This window comes from Bos mutus, chromosome 14 (assembly GCF_027580195.1).
Source record: "Bos mutus isolate GX-2022 chromosome 14, NWIPB_WYAK_1.1, whole genome shotgun sequence".
Lineage (NCBI taxonomy): Eukaryota > Metazoa > Chordata > Mammalia > Artiodactyla > Bovidae > Bos > Bos mutus.
Window position 1 is genome coordinate 45,625,768 of NC_091630.1, and position 25,122 is coordinate 45,650,889.

The 25,122-nt window shown below is 41.3% G+C and overlaps 1 protein-coding gene across 2 annotated transcripts in view; it reads left to right on the forward strand.

The window, feature by feature from the left end:
* The window catches only part of SBSPON (somatomedin B and thrombospondin type 1 domain containing), a 32,003-nt gene extending 13,522 nt beyond the window's left edge, over positions 1-18,481 (forward strand). For both annotated transcript variants that reach the window (XM_070382266.1, XM_014481993.2), the window contains 3 exons: positions 10,452-10,542; positions 12,184-12,360; positions 16,729-18,481. In XM_070382266.1, the coding sequence (XP_070238367.1) occupies positions 10,452-10,542; positions 12,184-12,360; positions 16,729-16,846 (386 nt within the window). In that variant the 3' untranslated portion in view covers positions 16,847-18,481. The remainder of the gene's footprint in view (positions 1-10,451; positions 10,543-12,183; positions 12,361-16,728) is intronic.
* The last annotated feature ends 6,641 nt before the right edge of the window (positions 18,482-25,122 follow it).

A 25,122-nucleotide genomic window follows, 5' to 3' on the forward strand; every position in this document is an offset into this window, starting at 1 on the left:
GACCCAGAGTCAGCTCCTTCATGAGTTGGGAGCCATGGGAAACTCACAAAGAAATTAACAAAAAGGCCAAAACCGGTGTGTTGATAGGGGTTGAATCTGATAGAGCAAAACACTGACTTCTCAGGGTAGCAGAGATCATGTTTTTTTCATAGGAACCTGGAAAATTCCACGTCAGCGTGATCCTCTGAGTTGTTTTGCTCCTTTGTTCTTTCCACACACAAGTGTTTCTTCAGAGTCTCCTGGATGCCAGGCACTGGGCTGGGTGCCAATCACAGTGGGGAGAAAAGTTGCTGTGAAACCTGCTGTCAGGTAGATCACAGTCTAGCGGGAGGGGAAGATGATAAGCAGATCATCCTAGGAAACTAGTCCCAGAGAATTACCACTGCAATGGTAATTCAGTGGTAAATCCAATGGGGTATGGAACAAGGGCTTGCCTCTTGGCTCAGTGGGTAAAGAATCTGCCTGTAATGCAGGAGACACAGGACATGCGGGTTCGATCCCTGGATGGGTAAGATATCCTGGAGGAGGAAAATGGCAACCCACTCCAGTATTCTTGCCTGGAGAATCCCGTGGACAGAGGAGCCTGGCAGGCTATAGTCCATGGCATCACAAAGATTTGGATGCGACTGAGTGACTAAGCACTGCAAGCATAGGATATCATGTATGGAACAAGGGAGAGGTATAGTGACTTGTGAGTGTGTATTGCAAATACAGTCTGAGCCAACAAGGAGGTCCCATGTGTGTTATAAATAGATTCCTTGGTGGAGGAGGGGATCCACAGAGGCTAGGAGGGGAGGGACTTCCCTGAGGATATGATGAGGCTAAAAAATGCAGAACCATCCAGGTAGAGGGAACAGCATGGTGAGCCAGACACTCAGGTTGGGGGGTGGGGGTTGAGGATCTGGGGACCAGTTTAGGAAAAACTCATGACCCCAAGAGGCAGTAGTAACACACAATGACCTTACAGGCTGTGTGAGAGAGGATGTTCAAAGGTTGCACTATGGCGATCACCATCCAGAGGGGGAACAGAAGAGTCTGCCAGGAGCTCGTGCATCCAGTTGATATCAACTAAGTAGCATGGTTTGGAGTCCCTGGGTGAAAGGGCTTCATAGGGCAGGTGTCATGGTGGCTTGGGGTCTTGCAACCATAAAGATTTACCTAATCAATGGCCAGCAGACGTTGGGTATATTTCACAGGATATGTAAAATTAGGATCTAAATGGCTAAAAGTCTGCTTGTTTGGCTATTTTAAAAACAATCGAATGCACAAAAATTTTAGTTTAGTGCCAGTAGGGTTTTGTCTCATTTTGTTTATTTTTGGCTGTTCTCAGGCTTCTCTAGTTGCAGAGAGTGGGGGCTACGCTTGTTGTGGAGCGCGGGCCCTAGGGTGCAGGCTCAGTGCTTGTGGCACATAGGCTTAGTTGCTCTGTGGCATGTGGGATCTTCCCGGACTGGGGATCAAACCCATGTTCCCTGCACTGGCAGCTGGATCCATTAGAAAAAACAATGGCACCACTTAGTTACAGGGATAGGCTGCTAGAATGTATTCCTGCAGCACAGGCTGACCCTTCAGTGTGGCACCAGGGTGCTCAGCCCCCTTCCCAGGCCTGGGTCTCTTCATAGCAGGATGATAATGCATAACCTTCCATCCTTTTGTATTGTCCTCAGTTTCCTTCATCAGGGTCTTACAGTTCTCAGAGTACAAGTCTTTCACTTCCTTGATTCAATTTATTCTTAGGCATTATGTTCTTTTTGAGGCAATTGTAAATTACATTGTTATGTTAATTCCTCTTTCTCATAGTTTGTTACTAGCCACAATGTATTTTTGAGTATTGAATTTTTGGGTTGTACTGGGTCTCCGTTGCTCTGTGGGCTTTTTTCCTAGTTATCTCAAGCAGGGGCTGCTCTAGTTGTGATTTGTGAGCTTCTCATTGTGGTAGCTTCTCTTGTTGCCAAGCATGGGCTCTAGGGCTCGTGGGCTTCAGGAGTTGCATCATGTGGGCTCAGTAGTTCTGGCTCCCAGGCTCTGGAGCACAGGCTCAACAGTTGTGGCACACAGGCTTAGTTGCCCCATACCATGTAGGATGTTCTCAGATCAGGGGAACCTGTGTCTTCTGCATTGGCAGGCAGGTTCTCTACCACTGAGCTACCAGGGAAGTTCCTGTGTATTGATTTTATATCTTAAAACTTTATTGAATTCATTAGTTCAAACAGTTTTGTTTTTTTTTTTTGGTGGAGTCTTCAAGGTTCTCTATGTATTAATAGTATCATGTCATTTGCAAATAGTATCAGTGTTATTACTTCCTTTTCGACTTGAATTTATTTTAAAAATTTTTTTCTTGACTCATTGCTGGGACTATGACTTCTAATACTTTGTTGAATAAAAGTGGCAAGAGTGGGCATCCTTGTCTTACTCTTCTCTTAGAAGAAAAGTTTTCAGCTTTTCACTGTTGAGTGTGTTAGCTGTGGGCTTGTCATAAAGAAAGAAAAGAAAAGTGGCTTAGTCGTGTCTGACTCTTTGCGACCCCGTGGACTGTAACCTACAAGGCTCCTCCGTCCATGGGATTCTCCAGGCAGGAATACTGGAGTGGGTTGCCATTTCCTTCTCCAGGGGATCTTCCCGACCCAAGGATTGAACCCTGGTCTCCCGCATTGCAGGCAGACGCTTTAACCTCTGAACCACCAGGGAAGCCCTTATGGCCTTTATATGTTGAGGTACATTCCTACTGTATCCAATTTGTTGATATCAACATCATAAATGGATTTTGAATTTTGTCAAGTGTTTTTGCACATCTATTGAGATGATCATATGATTTTTATCCTTCATTTTGTGAATGTCTCACATTGGTTGATTTGCAGAATCAATGAAACTATCCTTGCACCCCTGGAATAAATCCCGCTTGATCATGGTATATGATTTTTTACTGTATAATTACATTCAGTTTGTTAGTGTTTTGCTGATGCTTTTTGTGTCTATACTCATCAAGGATATCGGCCTGTAATTTTCTTTTTTTGTAGTGTACTTGTCAGGTTTTGGTATCAGGGTAATGCAGGCTTCATAAAATTTGTTCGTAAAATTTTCCTCCTCTTTGATTTTTAGGAAACGTTTGAAAAGGATATTAAATATTTTTTTTTATGTTTTGTGGAATTTTCCAGTAAAGCCATCTAGGCCTGGGCTTTTGTTTTTTGGGAGTTTTGTGTTTTCATTATTGTTTCAATTTCCCTATTAGTAGTCAGCCTATTCAGATTTTCTGTTTCTTCATAATTCAGTCTTGTATGAATTTATTTGTCTAATTTGTTGATGTATAGTTATCTGTAATAGTGTCTTATGATCCTTTATATTTCTGTGGTATTAGTTGTAACTTCTCCTTTTTCATTTCTAATTTAACCTGTTGGAATCGCCTCTTTCTTTCTTGGTGAGTCTAGCTAAAGTTTGTCTATTTGGTCTGTCTTTTCAGAAAACCAGCCCTTCATCTCATGGGTATATTCTACTAATTTTTAAGTCTGTGTTTATTTTCACTCTGATCTTTATTATTTCAGGAAGCAGTGAAATAATATTTTAATCCTCTTGGAACAAGGACTTGATAAACTGTGAAACAGCCTACCAAAATGCAGAAAACACTAAAATTTAAAAAAAAAACCCACTAAAATTAAGCGAGTCACTCACAGGAAAACACCTTTTAGAGAAAAACACGCTTGGTGTTGTATTATTGTTGTTCAGTCGCTGAGTTGTGTCTGACTCTTTTCGATCCCATGAACTGCAGCACGCTAAGGCTTCCCTGTCCTTCACAGCATCCCAGAGCTTGCTTAAACTCAAGTCCATCGGGTTGGAGATGTCATCCACCATCTCATCCTCTGTCACCTCCTTCTCCTGCCCTCAGTCTTTCCTAGCATCAGGGTCTCTTTCAGTGAGTTGGTTCTTTGCATCAGGTGGTCAAAATACTGAAGCTTCAGATTGGTCCTTCCAATGAACATTCTGGGTTGATTTCCTTTAGGATTGTGTTAGCTTTTGTCAATACCTCAGAAAGCTGGAGGCAGTACATTACCACAAATTTAGTGACTTAAACAACACAAATGTATCATCGTACAGTTCTGTAGTCAGAAGTCAGACACAGGTCTTACTGAACTTAAACCAAGGTTGTCAACAGGGCTGAATTCCTCTCTGATTGCTCTGATGGAGAATCAGTTTCTTTGCATTTTCCATCGTATCAGAGGCTTCCTTTTCTCATGGTCCCCTTCCTCCACCTTCCCAGCCAGATCATAGCATCTTTCTGTGCCTGTCTTCAGTCATAACATCCTCCTTTAACTCTTCGAAGGACCATTGTGCTTACATTCAAGCCATCTGGATAATCCAGAATAATCACCCTATTTTAAGTTCAATCAAGTAACATCTTTAATTTCTCTTTGCCATGTAACATAACATATTCACAGCTCCTGGGGATTTGGACATGGACATCTTGAGGGAGGCATTATTTTGCCTGTGATGGACAGGGAGGCCTGGGGTGCTACGGTTCATGGGGTCGCAAAGAGTCAGACACGACTGAGCGACTGAACTGAACTGAACTGAACTGATGGATATAGAACAATGTCATCTCTCTGGGTTTACACATGAGGACATTGGAGCTCAGTGAGGTAACGGCATGACAGGTGATCTCATTGCCCTAAATCTTGTGAGTTCTGTCCCTTAATAGTGTTTTGCTTTTAAGCATTATCATTAGTTGTTATGATTATAATTATATTGAAAATTAATATTGATAATGTAAATCAATGAATTTACAATATCAATATGAATGTTCAATTGATATTAATATATTATTATAATATGAATGTTAATAATATAGAAATGTTAATACTATATAAATGTTAATAATATTGATATATTATTATTATATTGGGTTGGCCAAAAAGTTCATTCAGGTTTTCCCATGATATCCAACAGAAAAACCTAAACAAACTTTTTGGCCAATCCAATATTTTAAAATCACAATTACAGAGTCTGATAACTAAGTAGAAATATAAAGGCCATGCAAGGCCAGTGAATAAAATACAATTATGAAGACACTCTAATTAATGATCAAGTAGCCATTGGTGGCTCAGCAACAAAGAATCTGCCTGCCAAGGCAGGAGACAGAAGTTCTATCCCTGGGTTGGGAGGATTCCCTGGAGAAGGAAATGGCAACCCACTCCAGTATTCTTGCTTGGGAAATCCCATGGGCAGAAGAGTCTGGTGGGCTGCAGTCCATGGGGTTGCAAAAGCAGTGAAGACAACTTAGTGACTAAACTCACACACAGCCTTTGCCCTCTTCCAGTTTCATTTAATGTGTATCGTGAGTATATTTTTTATCATAAAAGCAAATCCAGAAGCATATATTATGTGTTTGTTGCCCATACTGACTATTGTTCATATGGGTTTTCCTTCTGCAAGATCACTGTGCATTATTATGAACCGTATGATTCTAGGCTGGCGTTATTTGTCAAATTTTCATTCCATTCTCTTCAACACCATATCTACAGACTAGTGGTTCTAAGTCTGCTTTTGTGACACCCCGTTGTGTCAGAGGGCTTTATGAAATTCTCAAAGCAAATGTAATTTACTTTCACATTCAAAGTAAGTACGTGTGGGGCCACTCTTTTAGAAGTGGAAGTTGCCCTAAAAGCGAACAATGGTAGGTTGATGGGATGCCAGAAAAGTTGGCAAATAGTCTGTTAACAAAGAATCTATTACATTGAATATTGTTGCCAGGAAGGGGAGAGGCAGGAGAATGGGCATTTATTGAAAGCTTTTGTCCTGAGGCACCAGCTATGTGCTGCCACACAGAAGCAGAAGGGAGACTGGAGGCAAAAATAATTTCTAAATTACCTACTGCTCTTAGTGAAAAATTAAATTTGTGGGGAATGTTAAAAAATGGAGCTAGCTCAGAGTCCTCTGGTTCTTGGCTTGTTTACTTTAGATTCGTGCCAAAGGGAAGGACACCTCCTTAGTAGAATGTGCCATCCAACCAAGCTTGGGCTGGAGGGGCCAGGACACAGAGGAGACAAGGTCCAGGGTTCCTGCTCAATTCTATGATTGGTCTTAACCACAGAGACTCAACACTGAGTTTGAATTGTTCAATTGTTCAGTTGCTAAGTCATGTCCCACTCTTTGCAACCCCATGGACTGCTATACACCAGACTCCTCTGTCCTCCACTATCTCCTGGAGTTTGCTGAAATTTGTGTCCAGTAAGTCAGTGATGCTATCTGACTGTCTTATGCTCTTCTGCCTCCTTCTCCTCCTGCCCTCAATCTTTCCCAGCATCAGAGTCTTTTCTAATGAGTCAGTTCTTCGCATCAGGTGGCCAAAGTATTAGAGCTTCAGCTTCAGCATCAGTCCTTGCAATGAATATTCAGGACTGATTTCCTTTAGGATGGACTGGTTTGATCTCTCTGCAGTCCAAGGGACTCTCAAGAGCCTTCTCCAGCACCGCAGTTCAAAAACATCAATTCTTTGGCGCTCGGCCTTCTTTATGGTCCAACTCTCACATCCGTACATGACTACTGGAAAAATCATAGCTTTGACTATATGGACCTTTGTCTACAAAGTGATGTCTCTGCTTTTGGATAGTAGGTCTTAAAAAATAGACTTGATTGTCTGTACTGGGGTGCCTGCTTGGTCATTTACTATTTATTTTCCCTTAACTTCCATGAGCCTGTTTTCTGATGAGAAAACCTCTGTCTAGACAGAGCTTTGGTGAAGATCGGTGATGTAGACTAGGAAAGCACTTTGCAAATATACAAGGTGCCCTTGTGCCCCAGGCCGTCCCCCACCCCTGAGCCACACCTCCTGCCCATCCCCCAGCCTGAGGGGGCTCCGAGTGTCAGGGCTAACCTTTCCCCCCTTTCCTTTCTCCGCTCTCACTTCACAAAGGGACAAAAAGGGAAAATGGAACCAAATTTAAGCAATTTATCAGTAATACGCTGCCGTATTGAAACATTAATATTAATAAACTAGTGAAACTTTGTCAGCTGTGTTGTAATAGAGTCAGACTGCCACACTTTTGAGCCTGGAACATGTTTCTTATGCTCTCTGGACCACAGTTTCCTCATCTGTGAAAGGGAAATAATTGGTCCTATCTCAAAGAATGGTTGTGAAAATGAAATGATTAAAGAGATGGCAATACCAGACCACCTGACCTGCCTCTTGAGAAATCTGTATGCAGGTCAGGAAGCAACAGAACTGGACATGGAACAACAAGACTGGTTCCAAATCGGGAAAGGAGTACGTCAAGGCTGTATATTATTACCCTGCTTATTTAACTTATATGCAGAGTACATCATGAGAAACACTGGGCTGGATGAAACACAAGCTGGAATCAAGATTGCCAGGACAAATATCAATAGCCTCAGATATGCGGATGACACCACCCTTATGGTAGAAAGCGAAGAAGAACTAAAGAGCTCCTTGATAAAAGTGAAAGAGGATAGAGAAAAAGTTGGCTTAAAACTTAACATTCAGAAAACGAAGATGATGGCATCTGGTCCCATCACTTCATGGCAAATAGATGGGGAAACAATGGAAACAGTGAGAGACTTTATTTTGGGGGGCTCCAAAATCACTGCAGATGGTGACTGCAGCCATGAAATTAAGACTCTTGCTCCTTGGAAGAAAAGTTATGACCAACCTAGACAGCATGTTAAAAAGCAGAGACATTACTTTGCCAAAAAAAGTCCATCTAGTCAAAGCTATGGTTTTTCCAGTAGTCATGTACGGATGTGAGAGTTTGACTATAAAGAAAGCTGATCACCAAAGAATTGATGCTTTTGAACTGTGGTGTTGGAGAAGAGAGTCTTGAGAGTCCCTTGGACTGCAAGGAGATCCAACGAATCCGTCCTAAAGGAAATCAGTCCTGAATATTCATTGGAAGGACTGATGCTGAAGCTGAAGCTCCAATACTTTGGCCACCTGATGTGAAGAACTGACTTATTGGAAAAGACCCTGATGCTGGGAAAGATTGAAGGTGAGAGGAGAAGGGAACAACAGAGGATGAGATGGTTGGATGGCATCACTGACTCAGTGGACATGAGTTTGAGTTGACTCTAGGAGTTGGTGATGGACGGGTGATGGACAGCCTGGCGAGCTGCAGTCCGTGGGTTTGCAAAGAGTTGGACATGACTGAGCAACTGAACTGAACTGAACTGAATGCATGAAAAACACTTACTCAGAAGTGCATCACTGGTAGCTGTTAGTTTTATTATCTCAGAACTTTTTCTTCGGATTTCATATGAGAAACTGTAGTCCTACACTTACCCTCTACTTCCTAACCAAGCGTTTTTTCCCTTGAGCTATATATTAAGTGCATTGCCTTTGAACTTTTGTAATAACATGCGCAATACAAATTAGGAGCTCAGGTAAATGTTTTGAACTAAAGAAACATATTCTGAAAATGTTATAGTTTGACTGGTAGGATGCTATAAGGATTTAGCAGTAAGTGTATTCTTTACTTAGTGAATAAGTCCATATGTGTGTCAAAAGAACAGAAATGAAAACAGTCCATAAGAAAATGAAAACCCTTTCGATGTTTGCTTCTGATAATTAGGTCTAAGAGAAACAGAAGGATCCTGACGTACATGCATTCACTTCTCCTTTTTGATTCTGTCCGTGAATTTTGGAAGTTCCAAAGCTACGGTCACATTTAGAAAGAATGACATGTTCTCTTCGGAAAACAAACATGCTATCACAGCAAGAAAGAGCCACTCAGCTGGGTGTCTAGAGCTTACACAAGATGTGGGTAGTGTTCAGACAAGAGATTAGATGCCCAGACACATGGGACACGAATGTGCCTACAACTCTTAGGACCAAGTGGCTATGCCTGTCTTATGTTTCCATGTAATAGAAAAATGAAGTCTCATTCAGAAAATCTAAAGAATTCAGGCTGCCACCTCGTGGCTGGAAGGAACTTAGCAAGATGAACATATAGGCTTGAAGCATCTGTTTTGCTGCTGGTTCCCCCATGCCCTTGTGCTCTTGTTGATGACTTGGGCATCTCACAAGCCAATCTCAGTTGGTATCTCTTCTTCCCAGAATGGTCCAATTTCTGAAATAAGAGGTCAGAAGGATAGTAGAGCTTTCTCAGCTGCAAGATTCAGTATAGGAACAGAAGACCTCAGGGAAATAGGACCTGTGAAACTCATGGCAGTTTCATGACTTCATTTATTCATTCATTCATCGACCCATTCATTCCTTGAACACATATTTGTTGAGCATGTGAATATGTGAGGGCTACCATGATGTTCAAGGCAAAACCCTGTCTTCCTTGAATTGACAGCAGGATGGAATCAAGAGATCGCCCCCAGGGGCTACACAGAGCAACAGATGCCCCCACCCCAGACTTAGAGATGAAATAGGAGGAAGGCAAAATAAGAGGGAAGAGGTGGAAGGAAAGGGTTTCTGGCTGTTTTTTTTTTCCCCTCTGACCCAGAGTATCAGAAGTGAGGGTGTTGGGGCGGGCGGTGAGGAGGAGAGACCCTTCGAGACCTTCCTTCCCTGAAGTTGGAGTGGGGACAGCACCGTGCTGGCCAGCACCTGATGGTCACACCCTGGGCTGTGTTGTTGGTGGCGAAGCTTCCAGGCTGTGGTTATCAGAAAACCTGGGAGCATTCACTCTTCCTTCCTTTGCTGTTCCTGTTTTCCCGTTCTCATTTAGAAAGGTTGCCTTTTTCTTTTTTTCTCCTTCTACTCCACTTTCTCTCTTGTCTTCTTCCTCTCGCCTTTGTTCCTTTTCTCTCTCTTGCCTTATTCTTTCTACTTTTCACTTTTCTTCTCTGTTTCTCTTCTTTTCATAAAAAAACAAATCTCCCTTTCTCTATTACCTTACTTTTTCCCTTGGTTCCCCCTACCCCACCCATCTTTTTATTATTCCCTCTGCTTGCTGCCCCCACGCCTCCCCTCACCCCCTGGCCCCCACCCCCCGCTTTCCTTTGCACATGGTGAGATCACTGAAGACAAGCGTGCCCCTCCCTGCCCAACTGTGCTGCATGAGGCTTTATGGAATTTGGTTCTGGGGTCTCTGGCTTCACCTCCTTCACTCCTTGGTGGTGTCCCTTAGATTTAGGGGTAGAGGGATTTATTTATTTTTTTAACACCCCAAACATTTTGTATTGGGGTATAGCCTGTAAACAATGTTATAGTTTCAGGTGGACAATAAAGGGACTCAGCCATACATATACACGAATCCATTCTCCCCCAAACTCCCCGTCCCATCCAGGTTGGCACACAACATTTAGCAGAGTTTCCTGTGCTCTATGGTAGGTCCGTGTTGGTTATCCATTTTCTATATAGCCGTGTGTCCATGACCTTCCCTAAGTCCTTAACTGTCTAGGACTGAAGGGCTTTGGATGGGTTTGAAACCAAGTTTGGGAACAGTTGCTCTGGAGACTTCAAGCTGCACGTGTTCAAGGTCATTCTCCTTTTCCAGTCCCTGCCTTTATAACTACCTCTGCGTTCAACAAGGAGCGAACAAGACAGGCGGCCTCCCCACACTGGACCACAAGCACAGAGGATGCTGGGTAATTTGGTATTATTTGTTTTTCTCATGTTTTTTCCAGTCGGATGGTCAAGTCAGCTCACGAAGGTAACTCGTTGGGATGGAATTTCTTCTGGTATTGTTCATGTACTTCGAACAAATAAAATGTGACTCTTTATCCCAGAGCTGGGAAATACTTGCCCCTTCCCTGTTTTATTTTGGTGGAAGGGGCTAGAAATATTTTGTCTCTGATCCCTAAGAAGAAACATGCTGTATAGAAATGAGATGGTATATTTTGCCATTCACACTAAGGATGCTCAGCTTATAGTCTTTATGGAACCGTGCACTCCTGCACCACCTCTGTTTGTGAATTTGAACATGGTCCCCATCTGAGGTCTGAGCCTTTCTGTCAAGACCTAATGGCTCAGAAGGAACCTCCGTGCTCATTAGAAGCCCACTCTTCTGCTGTTAGAATAGGGACACCAGACAGCTGCATGTTCAAATCCCCACACCACCTCTTACTGCGCCTCAATTTTTCCTTCTTGTAAAATGAGAATATTGATTCCTACCACGTGGGGTTGCTGTGAGAATTTAATGAGCAAATATCCTTGAAAAAATGTCAGGGTTAAGCTGTCTGAAGCTGACTGAAGCTGCATCATAGATTTCCTACGTTAGTACCTTAAGGTACCAAATAAACTTTACCTACCATCGTTAAAGATCTTCTTTGAAACAGTCTCTCTAAACACTTCCCATCTAACTTATTACAATTCGTAATTATATGGATTAAAACACAAGAGCCCATTTTAATGTAGTTAGAACCTAAAATGCCATGCTGTTTTGTTTCCCTGAAGAACTGTAAAATTGTGTTGCTTTTAAGTACAAAACTCTGAAATATTCATCCATGTCTGAATGCACCCCTGGGGCCTTCAGGGTCTAGTCACACAATATAATGCTAGATTTTCCACAGCTCAGTGTAAGGTGACTCTAGTCTGTTACAGAAAACTGTGTCTCAGCTTCCCGTGTCCTTTCATCTGTGATGTCCAGTATAACTCTGATGCTTGACTCTGAGTCAAAACTCACCTCATTGCCCCAGATTATGTAGGGGAGCCGGGAGAGCGGGTATAGGGAAGGTCCCGGGAATGGTGGTGAGGTGCTGGCCTGGACATCCGGGACCAGCCTTCCTGGGGCTCACATGTTCTCAGACTCAAGCAAGTTCTTGTTCGATTTCTGTAATTCATTAAAATCTCCGCAAAGTTATCAAGGGCAGTTTTCCTACTGAAATGTGTTTTGAGACATAATTTCACGGTCAAACTAGATAGGACACGAGATAAAATTTGTGCAGTATGGTGTTGACCAAATAATTCAACCATGGATTGAGAAACAGCAAAAAGGTTCAGTTGTCAGATGTCAAGAGTTCAGCGAGTGAGAAGCTTGACCAGGCCTTCTGTGACCTGTGACAAGGCAACATCCTACCTTCCCTGGGCTGTCAGGCATCCTCAGGGGGTTCCAGCCTTCCTAAGACTTTCTACAACATCAGGGCACTTCTTGTTGTTGTTCTTGTTGACCAAAAAGTTCATTTGGATATTTTCATAAAGTGGTATGGGAACATGCGAATGAACTTTTTGGCCCATCCAATCATTACAATTACAGCAAGTGAAATTGCTCTTTTTTTTTTTTGTTCTAGATACTGTATGGAGTTCAAGACAGAGTCACTGACTCACCACTGTGCCCTGGAAAATCGCCCCCTGACCCGATGGATGCAATATCTCCGAGAGGGCTACACAGTGTGTGTGGACTGTCAGCCTCCAGCTATGAACTCTGTGAGCCTTCGTTGTTCTGGTGATGGCTTGGACTCTGACGGGTAAGGCAGAGAAACTGGTTGGAGGATTTCTCTTGGCCCTCATTTGGGGAGACATGTCCTTTTCATGTCATGCACAGCAGACCAGTATTCGATTTGGGGAGTCACAACAGTGGGGAGAAACTTCCATTTGGCCGTTCCAGAGTCCAGGACCCAGTTCACATTCTAGGACTTAGAGGTTCTGTACCAGAGAGGTGTGGGTGAATTTGGATATTGGGGCTCAGACCAAGGTCTCAAGGGACCGTCAGAGACCTGCCTCCAAAGCAGCCATAGACGCTATGCAAACAGATGAGCTTACCTTTGTTCTAGTAATACTGTATTAATGGACACTAAAACTTCAATTTTATAGAATTTGTATGTATCATGAAATAATCTATGAATTGCTTTCAGTTCTTTAAAAACATAAAAATCATTATTTTTATTACTATTTTTTAAAAGTCGAGGTAGAGTTGATTTACAATATTATATTAGGTTCAGGTGTGAAAGTGAAGTGAGGTAAAAGTCGGTCAGTCGTGTCCAACTCTTTGCGACCCCATGGATTTATACAGTCCGTGGAATTCTCCAGGCCAGAATAGTAGGGTAGCCTTTTCCTTCTCCAGGGGATCTTCCCAACCCAGGGATTGAACCCAGGTCTCCCTAATTGCAGGCAGATTCTTTACCAGCTGAGCCACAGGTTCAGGTGTACAACATAGCAATTGAAAAATTTTATAGCTTATACTCCATTTATGGTTATTATAAAATATTGGCTGTGTTCTCTGTGCTGTATTCTTGTGGCTTGTTTATTGTATACAGAGTAGTTTGTGCCTCTTAACCCCCAACCCTAGCTGTCCCTTGCCCTTCTGTCTCCCCACTGGTAACCACTAGTTTGTTCTCTGTATCTGTGAGTCTGTTTCTTTGTCATTTTCACTAGTGTGTTTTGATTTGCAGAATCCACATACAAATGATAATACACAGTATTTGCCTTTCACTCTCTGACTTATTTCACCAAGCATAATCCCCTGCCGATCCACCCATGTTGCTGCAACTGGCAGGATTTCATTTCCTTTATGTCTGAGTATACCACATATTCTTTATTCATTCAACCATTGGTAAACACTTCTATGCTTTCATGTCTTGGCTATTGTAAGTAATGCCGCTATGAACACTGGGGTGCCTGTATGTTTTTGAATCACTCTTTTCATTTTCTTTGGATATATGTATATATACAGGAGTAGAATTTCTGGATCACGTGTAGTAATCATTCTTAACCTGTAGACTACACAAGGGGTGGGTGGGCTGGATTCGGCCCATGGGTCGCAGTTTGCTGAACCCTGTCCAGATGATTCATACCCACAGCAAAATTTCAGAACCACTGCTCAGTGAGGCAGTCACAGTCATGACTAAGATAGTATTGGTGGGCCTAGTTTTGCAGGATCATAAACTCTTTTGATGTTCTAAGCACTCCATTTTAATATGGGGTGGGGTGGGATTTCCTCACACAGCATGAAGCAATTCATGGGACACCAGGTTGGCATCCAACAATTTAACTTAATTCTGACACTTAATTCTAACTTAATATCAGTCCTACCAGACTGCTCCCTCCTGCCACCCCCTTCAAATACCAGTTTCCAGCTCAGGCTGTGTTACCTGTTAACCTGTGCTTCTGACTGACTGGCTATACATCAGAGATTCCGTGATCTCTTCCTCAGGTCTGATTAATTTGCTAGAGTGGCTCACAGAACTCAGAGACACATTGACTGACTAGATGACCGTGCATGTGTGTGTGCTACATCACTTCAGTTGTGTCTGACTCTTTGAAACCCTGTGGACTGTAACTGACCGGGCTCTTCTGTCCATGGGATGCTCCAGGCAAGAATATTGCTGAAGTGGGTTGCCATGCCCTCCTCCAGGGGGTCTTCCCGACCCAGGGTTCAAACTCGTGTCTCTTATGTCCCCTGCATTGGCACGCCAGTTCTCTATCACTAGTGCCGCCTGATTAGATGACCCGTTTATTGTAAAAGGATATAATTCGGTAACAGCCCAATGCAAGACAGGGAAGAAGTATGGGGAGGGGTGTCATTCTCCCCACCTCTCCATGTGTTCACTTACTTAGACACCCTCTAAACCCTGTCCTTTTGGCTTTCCTGAATGGCTCACTATGGAGGGTCATTGATTGAGTCATTGGCTACTATGGAGGTGTCATTGATTGAGTCATTGGCTACTGACTGATTCAACTTCCAGCCCTTCTCCCATCCCTGGACCTTGGGGTTGGGGGTGTGGAGCCATGAATTCCAACCTGCTAACCACCTGGTTAATTCTCTTGGCAACCAACTCCCAACTTCAGGTGCTTCCAAAAATCTGCCTACTCACATAAAAAGATGCCTTTATCACTCTCAACATGTAAGAAATTCCAGTGGCTTTGGGGACTGTCAGTTAGAAACTGGACAAAAACCAAATACACATGAGAAATATAGTTTAGTTGCCTGGATGGCCAAATATGTTTCTTGTAAATTATAATATTGCATAAATCTACAGAAATCTAGATTGTCCAAAAGAATTGACCCTTGAAAACATCTTACCTTTCTAAAAACCCATTCCAGTCCTGTACTTATCTACCAGTTAAATCCAGTAACATTGTTCATAACTAAGAGACAGGTAGAATTGGTGATGTATGGTTTATGGCTTTTAAAAATGTCAGATGGAATTGGTAAAAATATAGATTAGAAAGAAAAATGTGGACCTTTCCAGTTAATCATTATTCCCAGGGCATATTTTAATATTTAATAACTTGAACTTATGTTTATTAGTCTCTTGTGTCCAACAGCCTCTATATCGAGTATGCACACTAAGAGTGAAGTGGGTAAAGAATTCACATGAAACAGAAACTTAATATGTAGACTTAATATTTTCCTGACTACCTCATCCATATTTTGACTTTAAAATGAATATTATAATTTAATATGTACCCATAAAGCACCTTCAACCCTGGCTGAAGTTCCAGTGACTTAAAAAATAATAATTTCAATAATAAGGGCTTTTTTCTTTTCTCTGCTCACATTTTTCATTATGGTATCAAAGAGTTGGAAAGGATTACAAGGAATCATTTGGTTCAGTCCCCTCTAATTTAAATGTACACAAAACAGTACCCAGCAATCCCACTACTGGGCATATACCCAGAGAAAACCATAGTTCAGAAAAACACATCACTCCAACATTCATCGCAGCACTATGTAAATAGGCAGGACATGGAGACAACCCAAATGACCATCAACAGAGGAAAGGACAGAGATGCGTTACATGCATACAGTGGAATATTACTCAGCCACAAAAAGGAAGGAAATTTGGTCATTTGTAGAGATGTGGGTGGACCTAGGGACTGACTGTCATACAGAGTGAAGTCAGAAAGAGAAAAACAAATATCATGTATTAATGCATATATGTCAGATTTAGAAAAATGGCATAGATGATCTTATTTGTAAAACAGAAATAGAGACACAGACATAGGGAACAAACATCTGGATGCCAGTGTGGGAAACCGTGGGAGATGGGATGAATTGGGGAGATATACACTATTGATACTATGTATAAAATAGGTAACTAATGAGAACCTATTGCATAGTTCAGGGAAACCTACCCAGTGCTCAATGGTGACCTAAATGGGAAGGAAATCCAAAAAAGAGCCAATATATGCATACGTGGAGAAGGCAATGGCACCCCACTCCAGTACTCTTGCCTGGAAAATCCCATGGACGGAGGAGCCTGGTGGGCTGCAGTCCATGGGGTCGCTAAGAGTCAGACACGACTGAGCGACTTCACTTGCACTTTTCACTTTCATGCATTGGAGAAGGAAATGGCAACCCAGTCCAGTGTTCTTGCCTGGAGAATCCCAGGGACGGGGGAGCCTGGTGGGCTGTCATCTCTGGGGTCGCACAGAGTCCGACATGACTGAAGCGACTTAGCAGCAGCAGCAGCAGCTGATTCACTTTGCTGCACAGTAGAAACTAACACAACTCTGTAAAGCAACTATACTCCAGTAAAAATATACTAAAAAACCGTACACAAAACAGAAAGTCATTTTCCTTTATGCAACACTTCATATACTCAGAGCAACTGAGAGTCACGAATGCAGTGACCTCAAACTACAGTTCTCAATGTGCAGGGTAGGGAGAGGTCCTCAAATAAGGATTAATTGGTAACTTGTTTTGACAGAACCCCAAGAAAAGAAACAGTTGTGTTGTGATGATGTTTGTTTTTTAATTTCAATTTGTAATGCACTTAAAAACTTCAAGTGTTAACCTTTTTTTTAAAAAAAAACTTAATTTATAATTCTGTAAATTAGAATCATCTTTGGTTTGCTTTAGTGTAACTCACATTTTCAAAATATCATTTCAGAAATCAGACCCTCCATTGGCAAGCAATTGGCAATCCTCGATGTCAAGGAACTTGGAAAAAAGTTCGGCGGGTAGAACAGTGTTCTTGTCCAGCTGTTCACAGTTTCATTTTTATATAGATCTTGATATAAATATTTTAAAATGTGTTTGTAAACATGCTAAATACTACCAAGTCATATTCGATGCTGCATAATCCTTTGAAAACTCTTTGGCCTAAAGTTCCTAAATGTATGTCTTTTCCACATTCTGAAGCAGAGAAAGGAAATTCAGGGGGCCAGTTCTTAAGAAACACAGTGCCTTTATTTTTATTTTTTACTATGTTGAGGACCCAGTCTAAAGTCTCCTGTAGTTTTCTGACCTTGGCCTGTCACTTGGAGTCTCCTCATTGAATAGGTAGTCCTCTGGACACAGAGTAAGTCTGTTTGCACTAAAATGACTACATTTTATTGGTCCAGTTACTGGTAAGTTGTCATTTAAGGGTACTCATGCTTTGAATCTTGGGTTCTTTCTTTCTGTTCTGTAATCTCTTAAAAACTTCTTGCCTTAAAAAATGTCTACAGATATATGTACACTCATGCGTGCATTTCCCATATATTATTCCACAAATTCTGCAATAATAATTTCAAGCAAATTTGTCACAAGTAATTTCCCACAGGACAAATTGTTTGAGATTTAGTAAGCAAAACCAACAGCTCTACTAAATATACCTTTTTTTTTTTTAATAGAAGACATTTTCTTCTGTTAACTGAAAAGCGTCAATCAAATGTTCATTCTAGGTCAGTACAATTCCTTTAAATGTTTTAATTTCCATGAAGTGAAATTTTGGCAACGATAAGTGAAACAATTGCTTTAATTATGAACATTCTACCATCATTAGCATTGAAAATTATTTCCAAGGCATAAAGCCTGAAATTGACTACAATAATTTTGGAGTCCAACTTCAAGTTTAATTGAGGTAAACTTATTACTTTTTTTTCCCCCTATAGCACAGGTTTTCTTTTGTCTGGAGTAGAAGGTAGAGGCATAGATTATGGAAGGCATAGATTTATTACAGATGATATGATCCCCATCCCCACCCCAACTCTACAAACACAGAAGTATTAGTTTCCTTATTGTATGATTGGAAAATCAATGAACCAGAGACAAAAGGCCTTGTTGAAGAATCTGGACTGACAGAGCCAAATCTTAGCTTCTCATTCAGAATTTAGCTTCGATGAAGAGTCTAATGTTGCCAAAGACTGTTCCGTAAAAGCAAAGCCCTTTTTATTTCTGAAGCAAATTTTAAACTCAGAATATTTTCTTCAGAGAACTGAATCTGGAGATTTAAACTACAGGTAAACCTCAGAGATAGTTGAGTTTGGTTCTAGACCATCACAATGAAGTGAGCCACAAAATAGTTTTGGTTTCCCGGTGCATAAAAAAGTTACATTTACACCATATGTTTGCAGTCTATTGTGTGCAATAGCATTATGTCTAAAAAAAAGTACATAGCTTAATTAAAAAATACTTTATTGCCCAAAACTACTAACCATCATGTGAGTCTTTAGTGAGTAGTAACAGCAAAGATCACTGATCACAGGTCACCTGGACAAATATAATAATAATGGTGAAAAAGTTTGAAATATGCTAATAATCACCAAAATGTAACACAGACACACAAAGTGAGCAAATGATATTGGAAAAATGGCACCAAGAGATTTACTCAATCTAGGGTTGCCACAAACCTTCAATTTGAAAAAAAAAAAAAAAGGTAATATCTACAAAGCACTATAAAATGAGGTGTGCCTGTATATGAAATTCCTTTGATTTCACATGTATAAAATATGATTTACTAAAATACCTATTTCTTGGCACTTATTATGTAATGATATAACGACAATAGCAAGTTTAATAGGGATGGAAAAGTCCCCAATATTTAATGCTGAGAGTAGCAATATTTCTGAGAATGTATTTGTTTAAATGTCAAGACAGTTTTGGGGTAAACTAAATTCTTCATAAATTAACAATAAAAATTTGAGTCTCATCAGAGTTAGAAACTTCGACTATCAGCTCAGTAGTAACATTTCAAGACCATTTCTAACATTTGTAAAACAAAACTTTTTAAGGCATACCTGGGCAATTTTCAATGTTACTTAAAATTTTATACCAGTAAATAAACTTTCTGTTCACATTTTGAAAAACTCTTTACTTGTTTGGCTAGAAAATACCCAAGTTTTCTGGACAAGTCAGAGAATAAACAAAAAATTTCACAAAAGCCAAAAGAAAACATTTTAGAATTGATAGGCATATGTATGATGACTAACAGCAATAAAGCTATGATGTATTTATGGTTCCAATATGCTATAACATTCAGGATATTTGAGTTGTATAAAATCAATTTTTCAAATTACATATTTAGCTGTCACTACATGACCATTAATTACTTTCTTATTGAAGCATATTTTTGTTATTTCTATTCTTATGAAGAATTTCAAGGGCTGGAAGACATAACTACTAAATAGTGATCTTGAAAAGCTTGTTATTACTTCTAGCGAAGCCCACGGAAACAGTACAAAACTGAAACAAACTGCAACATGTGGTCTAAATGATGAATGAAGAACCCCTAATTTTTTATTTTCAGAGATAAAGATCAAGGAATTTAAGACTTCTTTGGTATTCCTTTTTAATGAGTACGTTAGAGTTGGAGTCCTTTCCAATGACACTGTACAATGATTTACAGGCTCTAGCACTACTTAATTGGAGAAGGCAATGGCACCCCACTCCAGTACTCTTGCCTGGAAAATCCCATGGATGGAGGAGCCTGGTGGGCTGCAGTCCATGGGGTCGTTAGAAGTCGAAAGCGACTTCACTTTCACTTTCACTTTTCACTTTCCTGCATTGGAGAAGGAAATGGCAACCCAGTCCAGTGTTCTTGCCTGGAGAATCCCAGGGACGGGGGAGCCTGGTGGGCTGCCGTCTATGGGGTCGCACAGAGTCAGACACAACTGAAGCAACTTAGCAGCAGTAGTAGCAGCAGCAGCACTACTTAATAGGCTGCTTTTCAAAAGTGCATGAGAAATGTAATTTGAACAAAAGTAGATATACCCACTCAGGAAAGCAGGGGAAAGGAATTAAAGATGGTGATCATTTAGTAGAGAAAAGCTGGGGGAGGGGAAATAAGAAGAGAAAAGAAAAGAGTAGAAAAAGGAGCAAGGTGAACTATAATCTCATTGTTCTTTTTTTAGGGTCTTTCTCAGAATTTAAAAAAGTTCTTTCTTTATTTTTGTGTGGCTGGCTTTGTTTCTGTGCCAGCTTTCTCTGGTTGCAGGGCGCGGGTTTCTCACTGCAGTGGCTTCTCTTGTGGAGCACAGGCTCTGGCGTGGGCGGGCTCAGTAGTTGTGGCGCACGGACTTAGTTGCCCTGCAGCCTGTGGGATCTTAGTTCCCAGACCAGGGATCAAACTCATGTCCCCTGAATTGCCAGGCCTATTCTTAACCACTGGACCACCAGGGAGTTCCCTTTCATGGGATGTTTTTATCTGAGAATGTTGAAATTATGCATACATAGCAATAGCAATAACTTAAATTGTTTAGTTCTACTCTGGCATAAAAATTGTAATTACCATTTCTTCTAGGAATGCACCAAAATGATGTAATACAAAACTAGTTCTGCCCTCTAAGACTATTTTGGTGAAGGTTTGTACAAATAAGTGTAAGATGGTTTAGAAAACCTGAATATTCTGATGAATATGTGGAAAGGGAAGTGAAACTTCTAGGTCAAGGTGACAGATGGATAAACATGTTTATCTTCTTCCTCAACTCCCATTGAGATTATAGGATTCATGGAAAAGTCTGTAACAGAGAGTCTATAACACAGATGAGAAGGCAGGGATGGAATCAGCTCATAGATTTTGAAGAAACTTTTTGAAGATCCAAAGGACATAGGATTCTATGGATGGATAAACCAGAATAGAGGGACCATACCTCAGATGGTAAAGCGTCTGTCTACAATGTGAGACCTGGGTTCGATCCCTGGGTTGGGAAGATTCCCTGGAGAAGGAAATGGCAACCCACTCCAGTACTCTTGCCTTGAAAATCCCATGGATGGAGGAGCTTAGGGCAGGCTACTATCCATGGGGTCGAAAAGAATTGGGCACGACTGAGCAACTTCACTTTCACTTTCACCTTCACCCTTTAAAACATGTAGAAAAGAAGACGGAGGTAGAGCCATTCTTCTTGGGGTGTGGCAGTCCTACCAAGTACAAACAAAATGGATTTTAAAACTCCCCACCCCTAGAGACAAACTTGTGGAATTTAAAATCAAGGATAAAGAAAAGACTATAAAATCTTTCAAAGAAAGAAAAGCAAATTACCTACAAAGGAACAAGTATTCCCATGAGAAACAGCAGTCTTCTCATCAGCATCAGTGGATACTTGAAGTCTAATAGAATAAAGCCCCCAAGTTCTGAAGGACAATAATTTTGAAACTAGAATTTCCGTATCATTCAAGGCACTGATTAAAGTGTGATGGCAAAGATTCAGCCTTTCAAAGGTGTAGAGATTCAGAAGCCTTATGAAATGGTCCTCAACAGGGTGTTTTTTTCTTTCTGACTTTTTATTTTGTATTGGAGTACAGCTGATTAGCAAACAATGCTGTGGTAGTTTCAGGTGAACAGTGAAGGGACTCAGCCATGCATGTAATGTATCCATTCTCCCCCAAACTCCCCTCCCGTTCAGGCTGCCACATATCATTAAGCAGACTTACCTGTGCGCTACAGTAGGTCCTTGTTAGTTATCCATTTTAAATATAGCAGGTGTGTACCTGTCGATCCCAAACACTAGGATACTCTTCTCAATTAAACATGGCAGGTTGACAATATATTTACCTCCTTTACCTCCAGATTCCCAATAAAATTACAGTTAGAGGATTTTTTTTAAAAAAAGACAAAGAGTATACTGATAAGGAGATTGAGAGGGAAGAACCTGAAAAGAGGTGGCTGTAAAGTTTCAGGACCAGTGAAGCAGAAGAAAGGAGAGTCAGATGCCTAGAAGAGGGAATTTCAGAAAGCAAGGTCCTCTCCAGTGTCCCTGGAATGTAGTCTTAGCCTCTAGACCACCAGGGAAGTCCTGGGGGACCCATTTTACAGTGCCATTTCCCTTGCCACCCTTGCCCAGACTGAAATGGAGTATAGTTAAACAGGGACGCCGAAAGACTGTCTTCTTAGAGGAAGACTGATCTGGAAACAAATCTCAAACTCTCCCCTTCTCCCCAAGGAATTGTGGGAACACTGCTTTAGGTCTAAGAGGTTGTCACCAGTCAGCTGTCCTGTGGATCTGCAGCCCAAATTCTCATCACCAGGCTGGGCTTTAGAAATCTCACACTGCTAATTCAGTTTCAAAGTGGTTCTAACCGACCAAAAAAAAAAAAAAAGAGAGAGAATTAAGAGAAGTTCCCAGATTTGGAATTAACTGCCTATCAGAACAAAGTCCAGCATAATTCAGAGGAAGAAAACAAAATCTAGACCTCAAAGTCATCGGTCAGCAAACTACAACCTGCAGGCAAAATCTCCTATAGTTTCTGTAAATGTAATTTACTTGGAACACAGTCAGGCCCATTTATTTGCATGTTTATGTCTATGGACCATTTCAAGCAGAGTTGACAGAAACCCAGTGGCCCACAGGCCTAAAATATTTCATCTGGCCCTTTACAGAAAGCTTGCTTACCCTGGCTTAGATCATTGACATTTAATGTAATTACTCGTGTGGCTGCATTCAGGAGCACCATTTGTTTTTTTGTTAGTCCTTGTGGTTTTGTTGGTTTCTGCTTCTTGTTCCCCCTTCTCCCTGCTTTTGCTTTCTTAGGGATTATTTAAATAATTTTTACTATTTCAATTTATATATTAGTTATATATGTGTATTTTTTAAAATGGTTGCTCTAGGGGTTACAATATCATACCTAATATTTTATAATAAAGGTAGCAGTTAATATTATTCCTCTTTAAACATTTATTCAGCTACATTGGGTCTTAGTTGTGGCATGTGAACTCTTAGCTTTAGCATTTGGGACCTGACAAGGGATTAAACCTGGGCCTTCTGCATTGGAAGGGCAGTCTTAGCCACTGCACAACCAGGAAGTCCCTAGTATTATTCATAATATTACATTTCATGTAAATTGGAAAAGCCTTGCGGGCATAAACTGGAAACTCAGAGAATGAATCTAAAAATTGACAATGGGGAGACCTTACATGACAACACTGAGCCATAACCTCTGTGGCAATCAGTTTAGAAAGGGAAAGGAAAAGGGAAGTCGCTCAGTTGTGTCCAACTCTTAGCGACCCCATGGACTGCAGCCTACCAGGCACCTCCGTCCATGGAATTTTCCAGGCAAGAGTACTGGAGTGGGGTGCCATTGCCTTCTCCAATCAGTTTAGAAAGAGGAACTGAATTCCCAAAACTATCTACCCAGAATGGGCAGGACTCAGTTGATGACTATCAACATCCCATTTTTTTGTCCCTACTTTCAACTTAAGAGCAGAGAAGGCCAAGTATGATCCCCAAAACAATCATATAAGATGCCTGTTGCTAGCTGGCCAGTCTCCAGCTTCCTCATGCCAACAAGCTCCAATCAGAGCATGCCTGAAGCCTTAGTTTTTTACTACAAAGCTTTCCCACTATAAACATCTGCCTGCATCTCTGCCAAACACAAGTCATGGTGGCTGGCTTCCTTAATATAGCAAGCTCTGAATAAACAGCCTATTTGTTTTCATTTTTGAGTGGCTTTATTTATTTCCACAACTCAAATATTTGTGATATAAGGAGGAAGCACAAGCTGGAATCAAGATTGCCGGGAGAAATATCAATAACCTCAGATATGCAGATGACACCACCCTTATGGCAGAAGGTGAAGAGGAACTAAAAAGCCTCTTGATGAAAGTGAAAGAAGAGGGTGAAAAAGTTGGCTTAAAACTCAACATTCAGAAAATGAAGATCATGGCATCTGGTCCCATCACTTCATGGCAAACTGATGAGGAAACAGTGGAAACAGTGGCTGACTTTATTTTTTGGGGCTCCAAAATCACTGCAGATGGTGATTGCAGCCATGAAAAGACGCTTACTTCTTGGAAGGAAAGTTATGACCAACCTAGACAGCATATTAAAAAGCAGAGACATTACTTTGTCAACAAAGGTCTGTCTAGTCAAGGCTATGGTTTTCCCAGTGGTCATGTATGGATGTGAGAGTTGGACTGTGAAGAAAGCTGAGCGCCAAAGAATTGATGCTTTTGAACCGTGGTGTTGGAGAAGACTCTTGAGAGTCCCTTGGACTGCAGGGAGATCCAACCAGTCCATCCTAAAGGAGATCAGTCCTGGTTGTTCATTGGTAGGACTGATGGTGAAGCTGAAACTCCAGTATTTTGGCCACCTGATGCGAAGAGCTGACTCATTTGAAAAGACCCCGATGCTGAGAAAGATTGAGGGCAGGAGGAGAAGGGGACGACAGAGGATGAGGTGGTTGGATGGCATCACCGACTCAATGGACATGGGTTTGGGTGGACTCCGGGAGATGGTGATGGACAGGGAGGCCTGGCATGCTGCAGTTCATGGGGTCACAAAGTCAGACACAACTGAGTGACTGAACTGAACTTAATTATATAACCTTACTTTGTAGGAATGCAAATGAACAAGTATGGCTATATACAACGTGAATATGTTGAGTAGGGGTTAAAAAGACAAAGAATACAGAGTAGTTCATTTCCTTAAATCAAAAAGAAAATCAGGACTTCCCTGGTGATCCAGCAGTTAAGAATCTACCTGGCTATGCAGGGGACATGGGGTCAATCCCTGGTCTGGGAAGATCCCACATGCATGGGGGAACTAAGCCCATGTATAAGCCCATGTGCCTAAGCCCATGCTCCACAACAAAAGAAGCCACCACAATGAGAAGCTTGTGCTCTGCAACTAGAGGGTAGCCCTGCTCACACTCACAGCAACTAGAGAAAGCCCGCATGCAGCAAGGGAAGACCCAGAGAAATAAAAAATAAACAAAATTAATTAATCAATTAAAGAAAAAAACCAGATACTCTGCCAGCCTTTGCAGCTTGGCTCTGAGTTGGGTAACTCATTCAACACTGAACCAGGCCACCTATAACTAAGTCTGCCTTAGCCTCCATCTCTGGCACTTATGAAGCCTAAAGATCACACAGCATAGAGGCCTAGGGTACTCGCAGGTCTTTCCTGAGACTGTGTCTAGTCCTGGGCACAGGGGCTTGGTCTTCTGGATTCCCTGGTTTTCTCAAGACTTTCAAAGCCTTTACCTACCACATACCTTAAATTTCATGCAGCCATATTAAAAGATGCTTGTTCCTTGGAAGAAAAGCTATGACCAACCTAGACAGCATATTAAAAAGCAGAGACATTAC